The sequence below is a fragment of the Trematomus bernacchii genome, unplaced genomic scaffold (genome assembly GCF_902827165.1).
Source record: "Trematomus bernacchii unplaced genomic scaffold, fTreBer1.1, whole genome shotgun sequence".
NCBI classification, from domain to species: Eukaryota; Metazoa; Chordata; class Actinopteri; order Perciformes; family Nototheniidae; genus Trematomus; species Trematomus bernacchii.
In genome coordinates this window covers 3,345,179-3,371,368 of record NW_022987739.1, presented here as the reverse complement: position 1 = coordinate 3,371,368, position 26,190 = coordinate 3,345,179, and the positions used below count along the sequence as shown (strand labels likewise).

Genomic DNA, 26,190 nt, shown 5'->3' with positions numbered 1-26,190 from the left:
AATGTTATTCATTCGGAAATGGTCTGTTAATGTACATTTTTTAACGGGACGTAACATGATATATATAACTTGTTTATTCAAATACTAATTGATCCCACTTAAACTTGATGTTTCACAGTATAGGAGACAGGGTTGTATACACACATATGGTGTGTGTGTGTTGGGGCTGTGGACTCCTTCTGTTGAGTTTAAACACTTTGGGTGCTGAAGCCTGGTAGCAGTGGAGCAGCTGTAGCTCATAAATGCACTCCCTCTCTCTCTCTCTGCACGATCCGCCATATGAAGTCCCGCTGCCCACCAGCCACCAGGGGATTATGGGAACTCGATGTATGAGGAATATTAAACAGCTGCCACAACATGGCCTCTATTCTTGTCTATTGACTCACACAGGACGGTGTGTAGTTCAGCCACACTCTGCTATTGTTGCTACACAGACCCATTTACTTGACTGATATTATTAATGGCTGAACGTCTGCCATAATTAGTTTATTATGCAAATGTGATTGCGTCTCTATGGAATTCACTTCATTTTGCAGTGACTCGAGAGAAAAATATTATGATTTAAAAGCTTCTTTTACACCTACAGTAAACCAATCAGCTGTAATGCACTTAAATCATACATTTGCCGCTGGGAGTTGCTTCACCGTTGCTTTTATCTTTTAAAGAAGAAAATGTCCCAAATGAGTCACGCAGCTCTAAATGGAATGGAAATGCTTTAAAATCTCTCCAGGTACCAGCTGAATAAGATCGTGGTGGATACAGAAGCCGGGCCTCACAGGAACCGGACCGTCCTCTTCCTCGGGTCGAGCAGAGGGAACATCCTCAAGTTCCTCATCATGCCCAACCAGGACAACAGCGTCACCAACAGCAACATCTTCCTGGAGGAGCTGGAGGGATACAACCCTGATAAGTAAGACAGACATTTAACAGAAAATGTGGTACAATCATAAGAAATATGGTAACTGGCTGTTTTCTAAGTGAGATGAGAAGGTCGATGTCTGTAGGTGATGAACAAAGTTACAGCTAGCAGACGATTATCTTAGCCTACTGGAAGCATTGTGAACTTCTTCTCTGTACCAGCACCTATAAAACTCCCCAATTAACACATTATAACCTGTCTAGTTTGTTTAATCTGTTCGAAAACCGAGATGTGAAAACCTTACATTTTAGTTTTACAGGTGTTATGTTCAGAGTTTCTTTTTCCCAGTAACTTCCTATGGTTTTGTTGTCACCGTGAGGCTGTTGCATGATGTGTTAATTAATTATTTTTAGAGTCTGTGATATATCTTTTTTATATCAGAGCCAGGTAAGCTGATTTTTTCTGTTTCTATTAACGCATTTATTCATTTTATATTAACTATACAGATATGAGGGTGTCAATCTTCTCATCTCACTCTCAGCAAGGAAGCGTATTTCAAAAACTGATACACTATATATTTACGGTACAAGCCTGTGAAGATAGAGAGCTTTATGTAAAATAGCTTGAGACATACAGCAGCGGATGAGAGGGAGGGGTTACATGACATCTGGGGTTGATGTATACATAACGTGGTGGGGGGGATACGCCTATAAAAAAAGTCGCAAGGGAAAAATAAGAGAAACATGACGTGTCCTGAATTATGCAGAAAGGCTCACCTATTCTCTGAGAGGTACACATCATTTGTGCAGAAGCTGAGACCATGCACCCCCATGCAGAGAATACAAATAGGGCAAACAGAAGAGAAATCAGGATTCGAGGCTGCAATTCATTATCAGGAAATCTGCACATCTCCTAATGAGCTAGAGACATGTTGTATAATAGCATTAGGGGTAAAATCAGAAAGTAATGAAGTGATGATAAAATCACATTATCCTTAATCGTGACCAAAAATTACAAAATGTCAGGAGGATGACCTCTTATCTGTAGTCTGAAGCTGAATCACATTTAATATCTGGATCCTGACAAAAGATTGGAGTCGGCTCCGTGTCCTTTCTTAATTAGCATTTTACATGAGGCTTTTGGGTTTCATTGGATACCCGTCACTACGTATTATAAAACGGACAAGTCAAATCAAGCAATCTGATTGGTTCTTAGCCGTGATATAATGAGCGTATATCACGGGTAGAATTGTAGTTACTTTTCACAACAAGTCAGGTTCGCGTCGGGCCGAACCACGCCCCTTAACTGTGATATAATGGCCATATACCACGGCCTGTCCTGAGCTATTGCTTAAATGAACACCGGGTACAATGCCTTTTCAATCTTTCATTTTTGCTTTTGTTCTCCGTTGAGAGGTAGCGCTCCACATGGTGGATGGCCGCAGGGCGGGGGTGAGATTGTCACACAGATGCAGGCAGATTTGCCTGGTGATTATCTCTCACCAAGGCTAATTAGAGGCATTTAAACAAGAGAGAACATGATGCTAAACACTAGCTTCCTGTTGAGGTAATTGTGCTTGTGATGTATATACCATTATATTCTGCAATAGGGGAACAAAGACGGTTATTTCTCAAAACCAACTATCTGGAAACGTGTAGTGCTTGTGCGGTTTTTGTTTATTAATCAACCTTCTTCTCCAAACACTCCCAATGTATGCTCACCAATTTGTGCCTCAGCTTATTAGCTTCTGCTTCACAAAATGAGGAATAGTGATGGCCTGAGCAGACTGTGTGATGAATGAGCTGCTGTGGACTGGAGTCACTGTGTGATGGATAATTTGATGAGTCCACCAGGAGGTCAGTGACAGTCCGACGATCACAGCAGGCTCCCAGCTAATCAGGAGCCAGAGCACGGCCACTTCAGGGTCTTTTTTTTTCTTTTTTATGCTCCAGGCCAGGCTACCAACCTCCTCCCCTTCCAAACACAGACAATGAGATGCCTTTTGCCTTCTAATAAACCCCAGGGTACACAGGAACAGGGCCGCTAACACAGTCATCTTTGAGGAAGCCAACACAGAGAGAAATAATTTCTTTGTGTTGCCATAATAAAGCAGGAAATGAGAGAAATGCAGCGCTAATAGACCCTATATCTTCTCCTATTTCCTCCCTGTATCTGATCTAGGTTCTGTCTCCCATATTTTCTTTTCATAAGTCTCTAATATGTGTTTCTTTCCCTCTCCTGCATTTTTCAGTTATTTATTCGATTTTTTCCCTCTCCCTACATCTGTCCCCCTCCTTTTCTCTGCTTTTTTTGTGATATTGGCTCTGAAGAATGACTCAGAGCTTGGCCTAAACAGGATGATAGATTCATCTTAATGACTGTTGGTCCACCGCAATGTTATTACCATAAACCATCCAGATACAACCAACCGGTGCAGGAGCGCACTTGTGTATAAAAATGTATAAATCTGCTGTATGGAGGCAGGTCGGTGCTTTCTATCGTAGCTCTAAGTGCCAATTAGGAGCGATTCAGCTGCTGGCGGCTGTTTTTGGATGGCCGGCCAACCTCTCAAACCCCTAAACCTCTGGATTGACACCGTAACATCTGGCTACATTATTTATCTCTTCCAGTTTTATTATAGCTTTTATTTATAGAGCTGTTTACGTTTGGTTGTTTCACATTGAGTCACAAGGAGTTTTTTTTTACTGCGGTTATGCTGAGTGAGGTCAGAGGTCTAATGAAGTCTCGGTCGTGTAATTGAAATGACCTAATGAGTATTGTGTGTGTTCTCCTAACTAACACAAAGATCAAATCACTCCAGTTTAGAGGTCTTTACACTGGCTTGCTCTCTTTCAAAGTAAATACTACCGTTTATAAAGCACCGAATGGTTAAAGGCCATAACACATTTCTGATCTTCTGCTAGATTATGATCCATCTAGATCACTCAGGTCATCTGGGACGGGTTTACTGTCTGTAAGTAAAAACGAAACATGGAAAAGCAGCGTTCAGTTATTACGCTCCATATTTCTGGAACAAACTCCAAGAAAACCGCACGACTGCTGCAACTCATTTAAATCCAGGCTGAAGACTATACTTTCTACCTCTGCATTTCATTAAGTAACTATTCATACCTTACACTGCACTGTAACTTTTGTTCTTGTGTTTTATAACCTGTCTTATTCTATTATAGCTTATTTCAATTTGTATCCTCTTGGCTTTTTAATGTTCAGAATCAGAATATTCATCCAGGGGGAAACTAGGTGTTGTGACAGTTGCACTATTGTAGAGTAAACTAAATAAATATGTATACAAATATAAGAAGTTGAAGGAAGAAGGTGCAATAAAAGTCCTTTAAGCCACTGGGACACTTTAATTTAAATAGAAATATACTGCATCCTTTTTAAATGTACTTCAATGTCATTTCATAGTGTGCTTCTGTTGCACTGTACCTTAATACAAATATGATACAATAATACTTTAATGGTCAGATCAAGTCTGAAATGTCATAGTTCATATTCGCTGTTCAGAACATGGTTTGGGTCCGAGATGATGTTGTTGCCTCACTAGGTTATTATGGTATGCTAAGTCATAAAGTCTCTGACAGGGTTGACCAACAATCTTTGAGCAGATTTTGATTTTAAAGCTGTTGACAAATGCGTAATGCTTTGAAAGGTCACCTATTGTGCAAAATCCAGCTTTTCATGTCTTTTCTACATCAACATGAAAAAAGATTCTCTCTCTTTTTGTCCTGATCCATTTATATAAAAACCTGTCTGAAAATGAGCTGATCAGATTTTGGCCACTTTATGATGTCATAACGATTTTTTGGCTTGTGTAACCATTAGCCAATCACCAACCAAGGTAACCCCCCCCCCACCTTATCACCTGAATCTCCTCCTAGAGCACCATTGTGTTCTTTTTAACCAAATATCTCTCAGAGGGGCGTGGGGAGGGGCTCCTTATTTTCATCTAAAGTAACAGACAGAGAATCAGCACTTTTGAAACAGGGCTGAAACAGAGGGGATTATGGGATGCTGCAATGATCTGTTGGGTATTTCGAGCCAAACACTTCAGAGTTTTGTATATATCTGAGACCTATAATATATTGATGAAAAACCGTATAATAGGGGACCTTTAATGCTTTAAATGTTTTGTGGAAAGCCATTTGAATTAGTGTTGAAATGTGCCATGTATAATAAACGTCCCTTGTCTTGCAGGTGTGCTGAGGACTCTGTGCAGAACAGGCAGCTTCTCTCTCTCACTCTGGACCGGCCAAGCCACACTCTGCTGCTCGCCTTCCCCTCCTGTTTGGTCAGAGTGCCGCTGGCTCGATGCCAGCTCTACTCCCGATGCATGAAGTAAGTCTGAACCCTGCACTGTCCGTCCAGGAGCAGAAAGGGTAGCAAGGGGGCTTAATAAGAAGTTAGGTGACCATTTAATAACCATCTGGCCTTGACAAGTGTCCTTGAGCCTGACACTCTGCACCTCGGCCAGCTGAAGGGTTGCTGCTGACCTCAATTTCCCTCCATACCAAAACCTAATAACAACTGTCACTGTGCCCTTGAGCAAAGTGATAATCTGTTAACTGCTGCAATAAAATGCTCCTGTAAATTGGGAGGAAATCTAATAAAAGCCATAAGTGTAATACCTCACTATTAAATAAAAAGATTCGATTTTACCTGGGCTTGTAATCTTATCTTTATCATAGATGAACTATGATTTTAAAAGATAATAATAAAAGTAGGCAACTGACAGCATAATACATAATATCGAAGCTTCAATCCAGTGTCACTTTAAAAATGCATGCTCGCCCTGCTTTGTGCAAAAGCTGAAAAGCAGAAGGCATGTCGTGCAAAATAGCATGATAAGGAACCCTGGAGTTTAAGGTAGGCTTAACGTCATCAGAGAATAGCAGATGTACGATATGATCAGGGGAATGGCCCCAGGTTACTTGATGTGTCATATAGAGATGGTACATCCTCACTTCAGCAGAGTAAGTGTAATGTCATGTAAAGTCCCAACGGTGAATACCACAGCGAGGATCTTATATTCTGTAGTGACACAGGCTTACGGTTAGATCCCCCACTCTACGTCTAACACAGTCAGAGGAGAGGGGTCTATTAAAAAGGGTCAAACCATCTCTGGAGTTTATTATGGGACGTACAGTAAGAGCAGGGCCGTCCCTCCCTACAGGCCGATCATGCAGACTGCGTGGGGCCTCACCTTGCGGAGGGTGCCTCATCTGAGCCGAAAATGCGGCGCAATTAGTGTGGTTTCGGTTTCGCCACTGCGAGGCTCCACTCCTCCCCCCCCCCCCGTCGACGCTCGCGAAACAGAGGGCCTCATCATATAACTTTGCGTGGGGCCTCATGTTGGCCAGGGACGGCCCTGAGTAAGAGTATGTCTGGGAGCTTGATGTTGGTTTCTATTTTATAGCATTGTATAAGATAAAGCCTTGTAAAGCCTCGATGCAATCATGATTATTGTTTTTAGATTAACATTAATGATATAATTGTGATGTAACTGAGTGAGTGTATGATGGTGTATGGAGTGGTGCAGCGAGGACATCTTTTGTAGGCCGAGTAGTTATAATAGCAAAGGGATATTTCTATTGGATTTTCCCAACTTCTCTACATATTAACACATCTTTATGATTTGAAAGCGTTAATGCAATCGCCAGAAGTATCACGGATGGCTGCACAACCACCGCTAAGCTAAAGGCGGCTAATGTTCGGCGCGATGGAGTTTATCAGTCTCATTTCGTTTTTGTTTGAAACTGCTGTTTTGATGAAACATAGAAGCATCGGACATTAATACATCATCAGTTTTAGTCAAGTATAAGGCATAACCAGAAGTGATCATCTTTAATACGCTTTCTTTAATATAAAAGAGAGATTATATTTCATTACTTTATCTAGCCGTTATAGGATTATTAGAAACTCCAGATTAGTTTTTATTCTGGCATTTTGCCATTGTGAATGTGTTTAACTTAAACTGAAGGGGCAGCAGTACCCTGAGTCCGCTAATCCTACATAATTAAACATTAAAATACATATATATTAAGTAATTATATTTTCACCTGCACACACTCTCACTGGCACATTTACCTACTGTAGTCTCCATGCCTGTGGCCCGTTAGCGTCCACTGACACACACACACACACACACACACACACACACACACAGCAGTACGTCAAGCGTGCAGTGTGTTCACTGAGCCCATAGAGTCACACAAGCGTGTAATCCAGAGCACATTAAGAACTGCTCACATGCTTCTGAGGTGCGTTTAGTCTGTGAGTGTTTGTGTTTAGATGAGAGACTGAGAGTTAAGGTTGTGTATGTGTGTGTGTTCGAGAATTCTTAGTCACGCTTCGGCAGCTTCAGGTTTTCGAAGAGTATTTGTGAGTGTTTCCTTTCATACTACATTTATTTCCACACTAATCGTTAATAATTCAACATTTTACAGTCTGCTTTCAGTTGCAGATTGACATTTAAACCTCGTTTAACCCGGCGCGCAGACCCGTCATTAAAAAGTCATGTTGTGCAGTTAACCACAAGCAATCGGCCTTTAAAGGACTATGTCAGAGGTTTAAAACATTACCGGTCAACTACAATTAATCCCTTTTATGCTGCTTGACATCTCTGACATCCACTTTTGAAAATAAACGACAGATATTTGATTCCCTTTCAGGCATACAGTAATGTATATTCATGACACCAGTGCAGTATAAAAATGAACTTACAGGGACTTCAGTTTGACCTGATTGCTGCTGTCAAGGGCATCCTAACATCTGATGTTTAAGAGATGAAACTGAACATTTAATAAATCACATTCATGAACGATGCTGTATGAGAATCAAAACGCAAGCAACATGGAGCTTGTGAAACTGTTTTTGCATTAATAAAATGTTTCTTTTACAGAGAGCTTTCAAAGCTATGAATGTTTGAATAACATAAACATACTTTTTACCACTTATAAGCTTATTCAGAAACGTTAATCTGCATCTGTATCTGCAATGTCTCTTTTTACCCTTTATTCATAAATGGCTTGAAGTAATTCATAAAAAGCACTTGAAATAAAGCCAGATTTTTTCCCTCAACGGCATTTCCACCCTGCTCGATATTAAAGTTTATTAGGAAAAGATATTCACTGTGATGAATAACATCATCAAAGTTTCAAGCCTGAAGAGATTGGGAATTAATGAAAATGAAAAGGTTTCTTGGAAGAAGAAAATCAATATAACACAGTATGATTTAATCCCTAAATTAATCAATAATGAAAGTAATACGTTAGTTTCAGCCCAGCACTTCATGAGTGAAATTGGAGGAGAGCCCCTGTATAGTATGTCGTGGTCAAGAATTCAACATTTAAGCTAAAGGAAATGTTAAAGTGAAAAGGAGATTGATTTTCAAGGGATTTTTCTTGTCTCTGCAGGAACTGTATCGCCTCGAGAGATCCTTACTGTGGCTGGACCCGAGGAAGCACCTGCTCTTTCCTCAGGCCTGGAACACGGTATGACATCTCTCCAATAGTGTCGACATCACTTTGAGAAAACACACACACACACACACACACACACACACACACACACACACACACACACACACACACACACACACACACACACACACACTACATCCTGCATCAATATAGTGTCACCTGGTCCATTTGAGTTTTTCTTTAAAGGGGCCCTATTATGCTCATCTTCAGGTTCATATGTGTATCTTGTGCCTCTACTGTCTAATGTTTAAGTGTGGGAGAGAAACTCCCTCTGGAGGGAACTTTGGGATTGTAGCCTTTGCAGGCCATTTACATGCACAAAAACCTATATAACACACCACAGGAAAAGGGAAAACCCCAAAAGGCATAATAGGGCCCCTTTCAGTCTGTCTGTAGTTTGGTTTTATCACCTTTCCCTGTTTCCTCTTCTTGTTCCAATTTATTGTTGTTTTGTTTTGTTTGGATTTGATTCATTTCCATGTTATCATTCCTCTCAAGGTTCTTTTCCCGACAGCACACCCAGCAGACCATCCTTAGACATGTCCCATATATATATTTTTTTTATCTAGTCAAGAAGTCCTTGGTTCTATCTGCGGTTACTTGAGCCTCTGAGTAACATCTGCTCTCTCTAAGTTGCCTGTCAACCAGTCCGCACACTGTCTACATTATTGATTCAAGATGTCTGCAGCTGTGTTTAAACAATGCAATGTTTTTTCACTTTGTGTGTTATCAAGCGCTGGTCGTAAACACTGGGTAGGTGTGTGACGGAGAGGAGAGCTCTGTGTTTGTTTCTCTTGCGTAACTCTGTCCATGTTTTGCAGATGTTTTCAGACAGTGTGCTGTGAAGATATGTGTGAATATCAGTGTGTGTGTGTATGTCGGTGTGACCTTTCCTCCTGCTACTGAAACTCAGCGGTCTTCCTAGCGGCCTCCCTCCTGTGAAATCAAATCTCTGTTTAGTCAGGGCTCTTATTGAATTAGGCCCTCTGAACACAGGTGTAGTGCCAGCAGAACAGACAACACGGGCCTTTAGACCACCCAGGGCTACCTGCTCATAATATTAAAGGCCTCTGTGTCGGTCTTGATTTGATTTTCCAAGGGCAGTCAAGTCGGCAATCGATTGTGCATTGAGTTACTGTGGTTTTCCTCCTTGTGGACTAATGCAACCTCTCATTGCAAACTGACGCCAGAGGAGAGTTTAGCAGGGGATGTTATTTGACATTAGGTTGTAATTTGGTAAGTTTCCGAGGGAAGGAAGTTTTGTATTGTGTATACAAACAGTTGTTGTGGGAGTTTTATTGCGACATGGTTTTATGTTTGGTTTTATTGTTCTGCGAATGAGTTTCTTATTGTCCCAGAGTGTCGTGATCGTACTGCTAAACAAGGTGAGACAAAACAATTCTCACCTGTTTTTGTTTCTGCCAGTGAAAATATTGAAACAAAACAATCCTGTCAAATTGATCGCTATATTTTTTTTTTCATGCTAATTACCATCTTGTTGAAATGTGTTACATGAGTCTAAAGGCATGAACCAACTTGTTTAGTTTCAAAACTCAATACAGTGGTTTCAAACACCTTTTTAATTACTGTAAACTGTAGGCTAGAAATTCCAAATACAAATTTAAAATATGTAGTTGTTATGTATAAAATGAACACTTTTAGTGGCTTCCTGACTACAATAAGCACATTTTTCTGTATAGGAATGGGTATGTTTCAGTGTGTTTTGATCTGTATAACAATCAGTTGAACATGTGAAGTTTGGGCGTCATATACAATCAGTATTTAGGTCATCTAATTATTATTTTCTATTCCATGTGCTGAGCCACGATCTTTAAACATACCTAAAAGGAGAAATACCCCCCCTGGGTTACAAGTACCGGGAATCATTGTTGTAAACACACATATGGTCTCTATCAATCTCCCTTTTATTATTAAGTCTTAAAATATACAACCAATGTACCTACATGTAGAAGAATGTGCCGGATATAAAAAGCACTGTCAAAAACAAAACAATAAAACAACCTTGCACGCACACAGAGACCAACGGGCCAATCAAATGTATTCAAAGTAATGACCAACAGTGCGTGAGAGTCAGCCAACTGCAAAACAAAACATTTTTCTTTATTAGGGTGACAACCTGCTGCTGCTGGTCCTCGCTGCACTTGCACTCATTTGTCACGGTGATTTCGAGGCATTAAAAGCGTGGACGTTGGCCGCGCTGCTGCCCGAGCCTTTAGCTAATTACAACACTGACTCCTGCTCCGTCACTCCTCCAAAGAGCTTTTTGTGCAAATGTTGTTCGTAGGCCAGATAGTGATTCAGTGTAACGGAGCTATTAGTGGAGCCATGTAGATCTTTAAATGGTTATTTACTTCTCTGTAAAGACTTTCCTATTCAATACAAAGTGCTGTTTGGGGTTTGGACGCATTACCACAAGTGATCAAGCAAACATTGTGGAATCCATCCATATTAACCACAATATATTGTATTATAATGCCTTTTATCAGCAAAAAGAAGAAGATGTTGGCCAGCATTCAAAATATTCTTTGTAGCCATGTAACTTTAAATAAGCTCCTATTTATCTAAATGTTACTTAAATACGCTTGCATAAAGTCACCTGCTGTCAAATTCTCACTGATGGATCTTTATTTAAACAAGTCTGAAGTGTTTGGTCATTATGTATACTCTAGGTCAACTTATATATTTGTCATTCTAAAAAATATGCCTTGATATCAACATGAATTAATAGTAAGATGTATTTTCTTGTGTGTGTGGATAAGACAAATAAGATATAAAGTGCTTTATTTGTGACCTTTGGGAGGTCCTGGATGGCAGATTTCTTATTTTGTTGGTTCATTTTGGAGCAATGACAAGAAACTAGATCTCATGCTACTAAAAGGTTTACATTAAAAAGTTTAGCCAAGAGAAACAGAACATGAGCAACACAACTGAATACATGTAAGCAGTCACATTGTAAGCATCCATCTATTCTGAAGTCGTTCCCTGACTCTTTTAATCCTGGAAAAGAGCAGGATGAACTTCTTTATCCAAAGATGAGTCAGTTCAATGGCTCCATAAGTCCTAGTCATAACAGTCTGTATCAGCAGTGTCTCTGACTTTCTATCTCCTTAACCTCGCATACCAGAGAGCACCGGCTGAACTCTAATCAGTTATGGGCAGACTGCTCTGCACGTCTGTGTGACTTTATTTTGGAAAAATATGTGCAAAGTTTAAGGTTAGAATATAGTTAAATATATGTGTGTGTGTGTGTGTGTGTGTGTGTGTGTGAGATCAGATAAAAAACCCAGTGTGTCTCTGGTTTAGGTACAAATGAGTTGTAAAGTGTGCTACATTATGTATTGATGATTATAGCATATGCAGTGTGGTGTGTGTTGTATCAATTAGTTAAAGGTATTTCCACTCAATCCCCCTCAGTTCACACACACACACACACACACACCTACACACACACACACACACACACACACACACGCACACACACACGCACACACACACACACACACACACACACATTGACCAAGGCCTGTTACTTCGAGCTGTTTTCCCTGATATGAGCCATGATTAACAGCAGTTGTGTTTTTCTTTGGGAGCACCTGGACTCTGTGCTGTTCTCATTTCCTCTCGGCTTCCTCACCTCATCATATGTTTTTCTCCTTTGAGTTTTCCACGCTCCCCTGTTGCCAGAATGGGAAATGAGTTTTAAATCAAGAGTACTGAGTTGTAGAAATGTGTTTTGATATTTCTGTAGACGTGTAAGTTATGAGTAAAGTTTGAGATTCACTTTCGTAACTTTTCCACCGAGCTATATATGAATTTCCTTACACCTTATATGATGATCTTATGATATCATTTTAACCACCTCCATATGAATGAATAATGCAGATTTTCACACTCTAACTCCTTAATTCTTAAAGATGTGGATTTTATATTTACGCCACAAACATTCAACGTTAAGACGATTATGCTGACCTAGAAATATTTGTAATTCAATCTGCTTAATTAATGCCCCTTCAGGCATAAGTGGTAATCTTTGAATTATAATGGTGATTATTGCATGGGGCCTCCTGGGTTCTTTTGCTGTATTAATGAAGGTTTTTTTCCATGATAAAAACAAAGCCTTACACAATCAAAGTGTTGAAGCAGCTTGCAGGGATACACGCTGCCTTGTAACGTGTCCTCTGCTGTAACATTGAGATGGTTTTCCTCTATCAGAGAGGATCTGTGCTGCTGGCTCCTCTGATTAATGGCCGTGTCTCTTCTCCTCTGCAGACTGCCGTTCGAGCAAGATGTTGAACAGGGAAACGTGGCCCACTTGGGTGACTGTGACGGTAAGAGGAATGACTCTCAGTCTGTCTGTGTGTGTTTTATGTGTGTGTGTGTGTGTGTGTGTTTTACCCACAAGTGTTAAAGCTAATGGCTCTCTTGTCCTTGCCTGGATCCTTACATAATGGTGTACCTTCAGGGTAAAAAGCGATGCAGCCGTTTCAGTTTATAAAGAGGAAATCTGCAAATAAACACACTCCCAATTCACAATCTGTATTTCCCCCAGAGTAATATGAATAAAGTCGGCTAGTCTGGTTTAGTCTCCGAGCTGGAGAGAAAATCTCTGTGTATGTTTTAGCTAACTTTGTTCTGCTCGCTGTTTACTCTGTCCTTCCTTGTGTACTATCTTTGCTTTGGTCTGCTAGACTTGTGTTGCATATACATGGTGGTTAATTAAATCCCACTCCAGCTATCCCCCCTTGATGTTTCCCTCTTTTTTCTCTCTCTCTCTCTCCGTATAATTATGAAAATAGAAGTGGTACACGTCGAAGTGAAATCTCTATTCTAGATACAGGGGAGGTTGGATACTCCCATGACACCTCACTCTCTTTGATCTGAGCGCTAATTCCAATGCGTGCAAATTAATCCTTTGCTTCTGAAAGTTCCCCGAGTTCATGTGCCGTGCTCCCTGAGAAGAGAACAGATAAATATTGCATAATCCGGTTTCAGATGGGCGCTCTGTTTGATGCTGCGCTCTCACTTCACGTCTTCTGACCGCCCTTAACCACAGGGGGGGCAGCACCTATAACTGATGCATGTCTTCATTGAGCACATGTGTAGCTACTTATAGAACATGTGGGGGGAATCTTTCACTAAGCTCTTGGTCCTGCTCCCAAAAGGAAACCCACGATCCTCCAAAGCTGTAATTTTATTTAAAACAGATCCTGCTTTAGGATTCCTGCACATTAGTGTTTGTTCAATACCATAAAGTGTAAGAGATATTTCCTCTCCAAAATCCAAATGGGGTACTGATGTTGTGCAGGAAGCCGGTAATTATAAATACAACTTCTACGATCATTACTTCTGTACCAAACCAGAGGGAGGGAGATGAACATGATTACTCTTGCTCAGTGCTAATGGAGTGTGTTTTAAGCTTTAGCATTATCCCCTCTTCGTGTACTTGTTATATATTTACCTCTTGTGCCACATCTGTGAGGTCAGAGAAGGTAATGACGCTGAAACTCCAGGTGAAGAAGAACTCTCCACGCTCCGCACACTGTGAATCACCACAGCACTTATTTTTCTGAATAGGCTGAATGATTCACTCCAGCCTAATTGGAGTGCTACAGCAATTTAATGCTTTTTCTATTTCTATTTCTGAATGTTGTTGCCATAAGTTAGGGGTTTTGAGAGCTAGAGATGTAGAAAATGGTCAAATCGAAGCAGCTGAAATGTCCTGACTTTGAATCCTTGGCGAATGAAAGTATGTATTCACCTGTACTCTGGCCTTTCTCTTGATTTTCTGAATTGTATTACTTAATGCATGTGCCTTGTACATTTTTCTCAGGTGGAATATTGAACAATAGTGTTGTGGCATTGTCTGAAACACTTAGTTCAAAATACCAGTGGCGAACCGTGTCTATCACAACTCGACCTTCTGTAGACACACACCCCCCGCCGCCGCCGCCCCCTGGCGTTATAATGTCCGTCTTTTCACTGAATTGTCATCTTGAAAAGGGTACTCACAACAATTCCGCAACAACTTCATCTTCACCTGTTGCACTTGCCATTTCAACGTTAAAAACAATAAAACGGCATGAATTGCTTCGTCGCATTCATCTAGAATCGATCCTCTGTCTCGAGCCAGTTAACTACCGGGCGTTCTAGAGGACCCTGGAACCGAGGGAAACTCTGAAAGAATACGCCCATTGGCTACAAATCAATATATGATTGGTTGATCAAACTGTCAATCCAAAGGTACGCTCTCATTCAGTGCAACGGCCAGGGTATTCTATCAAGGATATAGAATACCTTGGTTGAAGGATATTCTACCCAGAGACCCAGAACAAGATCTGATTGGTTGCTTTCTTTTCTAACACAAAACCACTGAAATGCGTAGTGCATGGTCCGAGAAGGACAAACAAATTAACGTACCACTGTAATATTACAGATCAACAACACAGATACGATTCTCATTTATTCATTTTATATACATTTTATTACATTTTATTACATTTTATTTATATAATTAAATCGATTTTTTGTTTGTTTTATCTGAGTGTTCCAGGGTATTCTCTGAATACCTTGAAGGCCCTGACGGTTCGCCACTGCAAAATACCTTACCCACTTAAAAGAACATTACATTGCATTTAGCTGACGCTTTTATCCAAAGCGACTTACAATAAGTGCATTCGACCAACAAGATACAAATTTGAAGAAAACAGAATCAGGTTTCAAAGAGCTAAAACATTTCAAGTGCTACTCAACTAGCTTTAGATAAGCCAGTCCTTTATTAGTATATAAGTGCTTTGTTAGCAATTCTTTGTTAGTGCTTCTATCGCTCGAAGTGGAGTCGAAAGAGATGAGTTTTCAGTCTGCGCCGGAAGATGTGCACGCTATCTGCTGTCCTGATGTCAATGGGGAGCTCATTCCACCATGTTGGAGCCAGGATAGCAAACCGACATGTTTTTGCTGATGGGAACTTGGGTCCCCCTCGCAGTGCGGGTGCAGCGAGCCGTTTGGCCGATGCAGAGCGGAGTGAACATGTTATGCATGTACAGGTTCATACTTGTATTATAGGTTTCTACCAGAACATTTTAACACGGTTTTAACACAAAAAAATCCCATATTTTTCTTATACTAAAGTTACATGTGTTCTCCCTCTTTCTAAAAGGCTGCATTTTAGCACGTGTCTTTTAAAGCCCAACTCCAAATAAGCCTACTATGCTCTGTATGGCCTGCGAGAAAAATAAGGCGCACCTTGGAAAAGATAGAGGAAGAGAAGCTGAATCTGAAAGGCTTGTTGAGTCTCATGTGTTCTGAGCGAGGTAGCCCACAAAATCCTGCCAGGGTTAACTTATTTCAAAGCTTGCAAATAGGTAGCTACTCCAGGAACATGTTTTTCACCATTTAATCAATTTGAATTATTCTACAAATTGGTTTTAAATTAAACACTAGCAGCCAGCGCAGTGAGTGCTTTAATGTGTTTTTTAAATGGCCCATTTCCGTTATGGTGCCCTGATACACTATGTCCCCTTTTAATACCTTATATTTATTTCAGCACATTGCGTGTCATACATTTCCATCAACTAACTTGTCACAAAACAAAAGATAACAAAAGTCAAATACAAAGAGACACTAAGACTTATTTTGTATTCCCCCTTTGATCATACACTGGCCAAATGAAATGTCCTTCTGCCAACTGACTTATGTGTATAAAAATAATGTTAGTTGGTCACAAATGATTGTTTTCTTAAGTTATATCACAAAAGAATATACAATCTTTTGTTTAATATGTTTTATAATAATAACTTCAACAGTTTGCTTTTTTAATCTCTGTTTTTGCCTTGGAGATACATCAAATCTACTCAAACTAGTTTAGGCCAAACCCCAAAACTCTGTAACCTACATTTCCCATGAAGCAACTTAGTAATAGTTGAAAACACTCAACTATAATGTTTGATTAGTAAATGAAAAAAAAATCTGTTCAGTGCTCCTTTAAAGGTCACCTATTATGCAAAATCCACTTTTTCATGTCTCTTATACATCAACATGTGTCCCCTCTGTGTAAAGAGATTCTGAAAGTTTCAGGAAAAAAGATTCTCTCTCTTTTTGTCCTGATCCATTTATATAAAAACCTGTCTGAAAATGAGCTGATCAGATTTTGGCCACTTTATGATGTCATAACGATTTTTTGGCTTGTGTAACCATTAGCCAATCACCAACCAAGGTAACCTCCCCCCCCCCCTTATCCCCTGAATCTCCTCCTAGAGCACCATTGTGTTCTTTTTAACCAAATCTCTCTCAGAGGGGCGTGGGGAGTGGCTCCTTATTTTCATCTAAAGTAACAGACAGAGAATCAGCACTTTTGAAACAGGGCTGAAACAGAGGGGATTATGGGATGCTTCAATGATCTGTTTGGTATTTCGAGCTAAACACTTCAGAGACATGTTTTGTATATATCTGAGACCTATAATATATTGATGAAAAACAGTATAATAGGGGACCTTTAAACTGGCCACACAGGATGTTATGAAGAATATCACTTCTGTTCTCAGATCTGTACACATCAAAAGCCTCAGTCACACAAAGGATAAAGTGTCTGACGGCTGCCTCTCTTGGACCCTCGTGTCAGAGAGATGAACTGTCCTGTTTCCTGCTCCTGCCTTTGAGGAATTCCCGGGCTCTGAGTGGTGTTTGCTCCTGCGTCACTTTCAGCCGTGAAATATGCTTCAAGCTGAACTCTGTTGTCACTGGGTGAACCAGAGAGCTTTGGGGTTGGCATGTTAGGAATGTGATTCAGCTGATCCATCTGAGGGCTACCACCAATACTTACACAGCACTTTGTCTCAGATCTTGTGATAAACTCTCAGGCTTTCTGTTCATCATTTCTCTTTTTTTATTTGACACTTTCATTGTTTGGGATGTTGATGATTTCATCAGTGTTTCCTGGTCTTAGTTAACGCTCAGTCGATCTTTCTTTGTCTTCCTGTAAGACAAGATTCTTCCAGCCATCTGCAAACACAATTTCAGTGAAAGGAAGACAGAGAGAAGCAGCTTCAGTCTGTAATGACAAACTGCCTTTAAAAACTGTCTCTCTATAACGTGTCTGTCAGCATCTTCTCTGTGCATTTCTCTTCTTTTGCCTCATTCTTCACATGCACTGCAAAATGATCTTTTTTTGTACAGTTTTATTGTATTTCGTATTATTTATAAGTAGGGTTTCAGCAAAATGTACATTTTTGGTTTTATTCTATAAACTACTCACAGCAATTCTCTCCCATTTCAAGTAAACATTAAATATTGTCATTTCGATAATCTTATTCGTAGAACTGCTCTAAATAACAACAAAGATGCAGTGTTTTTAGACCTTGAATAATGCAAAGTAAACAAGTTAAATTGAAAAATAACCAAAGTTTAACAAAGGAAGACATCAGACATCAATATTAGGGGAAATAACCCTCCTCGTTATCAGTACTTTACATTGCTTCTGGCTAATTTTAAGCCATACCTTGTTCCAAAAAAAATCAAGCTGCTCGCCTTTCTTTGATGGCTTGTGACCCTCCATTTCTTTCCTTATTGACAATATTGTTTTTTATTTGAAATTCCAGAGCTGTACATGTATTGTGTTGCACTTCATGTACACACCGACACATCTCTTCAGAGGCCTGGATTGGTGAAATAGATAGAAGGTATTTGGTTGCTGAATATTTCATATTCCTCTATATTGGACTCATTTCACCCGTCTGTATCTTGACCCAGCAGATGGAGGTGAGATATGATCGGGTCTATCTATCTCTCTTTGAGGAAATGCAGCTATCTCATTTCCAGCCTCGCTTTGTGAACTTTTTTCCCTGAAGAGAAGTCGTTTTCTGCAGCTGCATTTCAAACAAAATGTCCCCTTTCTGGCCTCCTATCCTTAGATTTTCAAACAACATTTTGGTTAGAGAAATAAAAGAAATATTGCTCTTCTACATACAATTGTTTTTCTCTCTCTTCATTTCCCCTTTTTTCACAAGTTAGTTTTACCTTCTTCATATTTTACCTATTGGTCAAACAACTTACACTCATACATGTTTACAATCTGTGGTCCCAAATAGACATTATTTCATAGGATTAAAAATCAAAACAGTTGAGAATCAGTAAACAAATATTCACCTACAGTAAATAAATAAATGCATTTTTTTCAATGGCTCTGTTTTTGAGTGAGTATTTTCTAAATATATCTTAATAAAAAATACAAATATAAGCATAAATGTGGCCCTTTAAATAGTGTCTTCCTGTTGACACTCCAACATGAAAAGCTGTAGATATGTAATGCATCTGTTCTTTTCTTCCCAGTTATGTTTTAAGTCCAAACATAATTATGTTGTGTCTGAAAACCTTTCCAAATAAAACGTAAATGAGAAAGAAGTTGACAGTAATTCATATGAACTGGATCATTGAGGTAAGGCTGGTTATATTCGGTTTTTATAAGAGGAAATTATGCTAGCTTTTTGCTTTGCAGCCCGTCTGAAAAAGTAGTTTATGGTGCCATAGTCTTTGCTCCTCTCCTCTCCTCCATGTTTCATCTCCCTCTCCAGGCCCAGTCGGTGCTACACTGATTTCAGAGCAGCCTTGTCGTCAGTCCTCAAAGGGAGATGGATGGACGGCCTTAACTTAGAGCCCGGCTAACTGCCTCCCCTTCCTCCTTAGCCGGAGAGGGGCGGCTGCTGGAGGGAGAATCGATTTCCATCTCTCCTCTGTCTGATGGCAGTCGAATAGATATCAAGGGTGATTCTGCAGGGGTAAAGGAACTGAGAAGAGCGAGGATTGGGGAGGGGGAGTCCGGGCTAAATCTGATCAAGGCGAAGAGAGCAGAGTGAAAAAGAGATTGAGAGATCATAGGAGGAAACTTTGTGGATGGAAAGTGTGAAGCTGTTCAGAAGTGCAGAGTCATACTGTAGGGCTGGATAAGGAAAGAAACTGAAGAGCAAGGCGAGGTGGTGGGGTAATCTCTGAGGAAAGACGAGGGTGGATGAAAGCGTTGAGAGAGTAGGGAGGTGCAGTGAAGTGATAGAGAGGCTGTTTTCATGGGTGCTAGGCTGGGACGGTGTGACAAATGGGCCGATAGTGCCACCAACTTCTCCTGAGTCACCGCGCTGTCCACCAGCCTCGGTGGGCTCGTGGCCAGGCTGTAACTCTGTCAAGGTGATGCAAACCGTCTGCCTCACCTCCCATAATCCTACACTGCTGCCCTTCTCCTCACTTCACACCTGTATCTACTTACTCTAATTGTTGTGTATTTCAGTTATTTCTTTGTCAGAAAAGTCGATGATTATGACAACACTGCTGAAAAATGTATTTTCTGCAATGTCAAAAGACTACAGCGGGAGTTCAGTGAAATTATGTGAAGAAGCGGAGTGTAACTAAGGGTATTGCCTTGTGGTTATGCATGGCCCCCTTTGCATTTATTAGAAAACAAAGATCACCCCTCAAACACACACACACACACACACACAGACACAGAGAAACACACACACACAGCAAATATTAGTATGTATGAGACTCTCCTCTAAGCCCGCTCTGATCAAAGCACAGTTTGGAAGCACAAAGTCTTATTGAGACGATGTGTTGTGGGAGGGACACTTTGATGAAAGAGATGAGGTCAGAGAAATAACTGGGTTCAATTATGTGCGTGTGTGTGTTAGTGTGTGGCTCTGTGTGTGTGTGTGGGTCTATTACCCTGTGGGCTCAACTTTCTCTCAGGCGCTAAGCAAGCTAACTTTGTTGTTGTTCGGCAGGTCGAACAAACACACCTGTGCTGAGTGAGGTGATGCAGCTGTTCTGGCATGAAAGTGTGCATTTTCACCTTCTGAGACCACATTTCATTGCAAACACATGCACAGAGAGCACTTTTCAGCCTTCAGTATATTAGGCTTTGCTCAGAAAATCCCAACAGGTTTGTGTTTCTCAAGTTTCACTTCTTTACTTTGACGTGTTTGACATCAAAAGAAAATCTTCAAGGCATTGTTTCAGTGCTTTCAGGACAAACTGTACAAAACTATTTTCCTTTTAATGTGATGCATTAAACACATGCAGCCACGATACAGAGGCTTGAACAATGTGTTTGTTACATCTGGATTTTGAGCAATCGGTCATCCAGGTCAAACCTTTTAACAAAAAATATCAATCAGCCATTGGCTCAGTCTTTTAACAGGTCATGCAAACAGCTTTCATCAACCTTAATAGACAGTACAATCTCTTTTAATAAAACCTGGTATTCTTTTCCGGCGTATTTCCAAAGCTGTTGATATAAGGTTAATGTCACGATTGATTTGATTGGCTTAGCAGAAGAGTTGATAACGATAAATCACAAACCAACCCTAGCATTAGACTTCAAAAAACGGACATACTTTGCCAGTGGAGGCATATTAAACGTAATAAATAAACACATTTGGTCTGCAGTATACATTTAATTCGCTTTCTGTGAATTTTGATGACCATTAAGCAACACACCTGATGTGAATGACCAATAGTAAAGCCCTGACATCATGTATTCCATTTGAGTTCTCCTACAAATAAAGTATTCATTTCAGCCTTAACCCATTTCTCACTTTTTACTGCCAGGACTGCTATTACGTCTCTGGTCTGTAAAATTGCTAAATTAGTTAATCACACACACACCCACAAAATGTGAGCTAGCAATTCTGCCTGCGGGAAAATAAAGCCATTATTGCCTGTGTGTGTGAGCGACTGTGTTCCCTCTAAATTAGTGGGCTGTTCACAGTGGACAACTCAGCCACTGTGACAAACTGCAGCTGGATTTGTGCTGGTTTCAGTTGTAATGATGTTTGAGCAGAACGTACCCTACTGACAGAAATCTAACTAACTCTGAACTGCTCGTGTGTGTGTGTGTGTGTGTGTGTGTGTGTGTGTGTGTGTGTGTGTGTGTGTGTGTGTGTGTGTGTGTGTGTGTGTGTGTGTGTGTGTGTGTGTGTGTGTGTGTGTGTGTGTGTGTGTGTGTGTGTGTGTGTGTGTGTGTGTGTGTGTGTGTGTGTGTGTGTGTGTGTGTGTGTGTGTGTGTGTGTGTGTGTGTGTGTGTGTGTGTGTGTGTGTGTGTGTGTGTGTGTGTGTGTGTGTGTGTGTGTGTGTGTGTGTGTGTGTGTGTGTGTGTGTGTGTGTCAGGTAATATAAACTGTTTCTGTAAACAGCGTAATGACTGATTTGGTTCAGGCGTCGACAGACGGTATAGATTGTCGGGTCCACTTACGGCAGGTTACCGCAATGTGTCGATTGGCGGACTTTCAGTTTTTCCAGGTCGTGACCTTCGCTGACAGGCAGATCACTTACAGGGTAAACGTGGGCTAAATGCTCTGTCAAACCTCCAACTTCTCTCTTTTAATTCACCACAAGGGTCTCCTAACGCTAAAGGAAAGATATTCTTACATTCAAATCATTTTGTTGGGACCATGCATCTCCCCGCAGCCCATTTAATTTTGCTGTTTGCAGGCCTTTTAGGGGAAAGAGTCAAATTGTGTTTGCACAAGAAAAGCTCATCAGCGAAAGTCAACTCTGTTAAACCAGCCATCAAATAGGAGTATGAGGCAATGTGTGTGAAAATGTGTGTGTCTTGCTACAAAAAACAAGTCTTGCTCCATCACATTCCTTCAAATCTCTGTTTCCACCACGTTGCGAAAAGTAGACTTCCCAGCGAATACGTTCATGCAGACGCTTATAGGGACATTCACACTCGCACGCACACACTCGCCACCCGTTCAGCTGTGAACCTGCTCAGACGTAATGACACTGAGCTTGTGTTGCCACAGTGTAGCTACAGATGGAAGCAATTATGGTGCTGTGAAAATATTTCTAGAAGAAAGGCGGTGTTTTGACTGGAGGAACAGCGGGATGCAATCACTCAGTAAATGAGGGCCACTGAAACATCAATGAGGCGAATGGAGATTCCTTGTTGTGGCGTCACGTTGGAGTCGGTGACGATCACCACAGCGCCGACTTTGTCTTTTCTGTAAAGTTGTGAGGAGCTTTGTGCGGGAAAGAAAATTTGTTGGCAAATGATCTAATTCTAATTGCGGCGGTTTGGAAAGGGGCCTAAGGGGGTATGGTGGGGGGGCCATAAAGCCGACACAGTCCTTTGTATTTACATGGCAGCTAGTTAAAGCACAAGGTCTTAAGCCTGCTGATGATAAATGTGTTGCCCTGTAGCTTGAACCTCAACTGAGATAAAGGAACAGTCGGGGAACAAAAAAGAAGGAGAGGAAGTGAAGGGGGCGGGGGAGCATTCGCCACAGTAGTTCAATTTTTGTTTGATGCGGGCTCCTCTTTCAGACGGAGCTCTGTAAACTTGACGCCACAGATGTCCTTTCTACTCTCATAAATCCCTCTGCTGTCACTCCTGCAATCCAGACAGCAGAAAGAGAGAGATGCAGGGATACAGAGAATAGTGGAGATAGAGGAAATGTGGTGTGAAGCTTCCCGAGACGCAACTCTGTGCACTAACTCGCACATCTCTACCACCCCGAGTAGCTTCTGAGAGGCTAGAAGAACAGATCTGATCCCCTCTATGAATGCTGAGGCTGGGCTGATGAAATATGAACATCTATACGTGTGTGTACTTGGGCATTGCAGGGAAAAAGGGAAGTGAAATACTGTATGTGCAGTTTTCAGTGTAGAGATTGTATTCAGCGAGCTCTAAGAAGACAGGAATAGCCGCCTCATGCTCTGGAAAAGCTCTGCGAGGTGCGAGGACTCCTGATGGGCTTCTGCTCTTTTCATCTAACTTCTTCCTCTGAGTCCTCCTGCTGCACAGCGGGAGCCTCACAGAGAGCCTTGAGAAACAAAAACTCCCCCCCTCCAGAGAGCCACAGGTCCTCGATGATAGATGTGTTTATGTGTGTGTGCAAGGTTGCCATCTTTCAACAGGTTGAAGGGAGTTTTTTCTGGGAGGGTTGTACACTTAAAGGTGGGGTAGGTAAGTTTGAGAAACCGGCTCGAGATACACTTTTTGTTATATTCCATGGAATGCTCTTAACATCCCGATAGCAATGAATATCTTAAGTGCTTTGACAAAAAATCCATATAAAAATGTCATCTGTGGAAGCCGTGACGCTGTAAAAAGCACGACCAATCATCTGAGCCGACCCGGCTAAAATAACTGGATGGCCTACCTGCCTGTCAGCCTTCCATCTGTGCACAAACTTATCTCGTGCCCTCATTGGTCATGTGCGCGTTTGTGTGTGTTGGAGGAGGGGCTCTGTAAGGAAGTGGCAGATTTTTTCCGGCTGTGTATTTTCTAATTCCAGCGCACTCGAGCTGGTTTCTCAAAAATTACCTACCCCACCTTTAAAGCATACAGTCATCATTTTTTTCTGATTTCTACCCTAAATTTCACCACATTTTTCAAGAGAACCATCTTGATTTCATACATTTTCAACCAGACTTTATTTCCCCAAACATCCAAAAGTTATTTTTTCATTCTGCATTTTCAAATGATCACAGTCAACCGTCTATAGACGATGTTCTCTAGCAACCTTGAAGTTCAGAAAAATGCTTTGACATTCAAGAGAAAAATGAGAGATGCAAATTAGCATAACATTTGAAGTACTTCAAAAACATAACATTTTTGAAGTAAATATTATTACAGATAGATTCCTAGATTAAATAATAATATTTAAAGAAAAAAGCCACATTGCTGCACCCACACTGTTTTTGATCATTTCAAACTTTTTCTGAGAAGATTTCATAAAACATTTCACATTATAGTTCAAATAAAAATACAGTTATTCAAGTTTTTAGGGCCTCGACGTCTGATATTAGTGCTTTGAAAATAAAAGAAATCAATCAAACGGCTGCAACCGTGATCGACTGTAATTGTAGAGCACAAATACTTGATTGCTTGATTGCCCAAAACATTTCTTGTAGACAATCCAGTTTAATATTCAACAAATACTTCTACAATTGACTATAATACAATGGATAAAATGTGACTGAATCAATCTGTACATCCCTTTTTGTCAGAAGAGAAAATCAGGGGGAAAAACAACAACAGTTTTAGCCTCAGGATTGTAAACACAGCTTTGACTTTGGAAAGATAGTCAGTTTAGGAAAGTTACTACTTGTAGTGCAGTTATGAGGTACCTTTACTTTACTTGTACATTTCCATTATACACTATTTACTATTAACACTTGTAGCTACCTCTCAGATTCAATAGTCTTTACATACAAAGAATATAGTTCCGCACATTTCTAAAATGTTATAGATGTACCCAGAATGTTATCATACATTCATAATCAGCTTCATCTTTACCAATGCCCATGCAGCTATACTTAATAATGTATTTAAAGTTACTCATGCAAGACTCACAATGTAAACTATCCCAAAAGCACGGCTGAGTGGCAAAACCACGATGTGTGCATGTGTGAACGTTATTGGATTAAAGTGATTTCTTGTGTGATCCAGATGCCAGACTAAAAAAAGGGTTATATGCGAGTGCGTTTGTGTGTGTAAGAGAGTGCTAAAAGGCTGGGAAAACGACAGATCAGCTCATTACACATTGTGTGAGGGGACGTCGAGTCGTTTTACTCACAGCTCACTCTCTGCTAAATTGAACATCAGACACTGGCATTTCATGAATTTGGCTGGACCCACACACACACACACACACACACACACACACACACACACACACACACACACACACACACACACACACACACACACACACACACACACACAGATGAAGAATAAGGGCCTGGAGCAGGTCTGTGGCTAGTGCTGCTGGGTAATCGTTGTCAGATAAAGTGCGGGAGCTGCAGGCGCTGTGTAACGCCTCGACGGAGTCCTGCAGGAACCATCCACAGTACTGTAACTGTGCACTCTGCAGTCACAGCACTTTGGGATTCTTTTTGTACCATTCAGGCAAGAATCGACCCTGTAGAGTTCCTCTAACTCCCTCCATCAAACAACACTTTCCCTCCTTTCTGCAACACATCAATAACACTACTGCACTTTTTTTTACACTCCTCCTCTGTTTCACTCCATCGCCCTCTCTCTATCTAAATCTCGTTTTCTTTCACTTCATTTACGTTTCCCCTCTCTCTAACACTTCTCTCAGCCTCTGTTTCGCTTTCCATCTTTCCTCACCTCTTCCTGTCTCTTTCACGTTGTCAGCTCCTCGGTATATACAGTACAGTAGTAAGTAGTAAGTAAGTTTGGAGGATAACATTATTTGTAAATGGCGCAACTTTTACTGCTGAATGATTTGTTGAGATCTGATATCAACATCGCTATAAAGAAGTCTATCAAGACAAGAAACACAGGAAGTCAGACAATCGCACAAGTTGTAATAAGGATAAACATTTGTGTTTCGAAAAGACAAATGCAAACATTAAATACATTTCCTGTCCATCGGAACATCAAGTTCCCAAATTAACTTCCTGATTCAACTTAACCTTTCATGTTATAAATGTTATGTCATGTTATAAAAAGGGAGGCGTGTGGTGCAGTGGGTTGTGCGTTGGTGTTCGGATCAGGGGGTCACAGGTTCAAACCCCACTGCAGTCAGCATGTCGTTGTGTCCCTGGGCAAGACACTTCACCCCAAATTGCTCCTGTGGGGGATTGCCCACAGTATTGAGTGTGTAAGTCGCTTTGGATAAAAGCGTCTAACAAGTGACATGTCATGTAATAAATGTTGACGTTGTGAGCACACGCAGTTCTCCTGCAATGATTAACACCGACTTTAAAGAGGCCCTATTGTGCTTTTAGTGGTTTCCCTTTCCTGTGGTGCGTTCTATTGGTTTGTGTGCATGTAAATGGTCTCCAAAG

General features: G+C 40.8%; 1 protein-coding gene across 1 annotated transcript in view; it reads left to right on the top strand.

Annotated features, from left to right (window-relative positions):
• Nucleotides 1–26,190, top strand: part of sema6bb (sema domain, transmembrane domain (TM), and cytoplasmic domain, (semaphorin) 6Bb) — a 148,971-nt gene that overhangs the window by 104,789 nt on the left and 17,992 nt on the right. The window contains exons 13-16 of the mRNA XM_034146661.1: nt 731–910; nt 5,078–5,218; nt 8,296–8,373; nt 12,652–12,710. Coding sequence (XP_034002552.1) covers nt 731–910; nt 5,078–5,218; nt 8,296–8,373; nt 12,652–12,710 — 458 coding nt within the window. The remainder of the gene's footprint in view (nt 1–730; nt 911–5,077; nt 5,219–8,295; nt 8,374–12,651; nt 12,711–26,190) is intronic.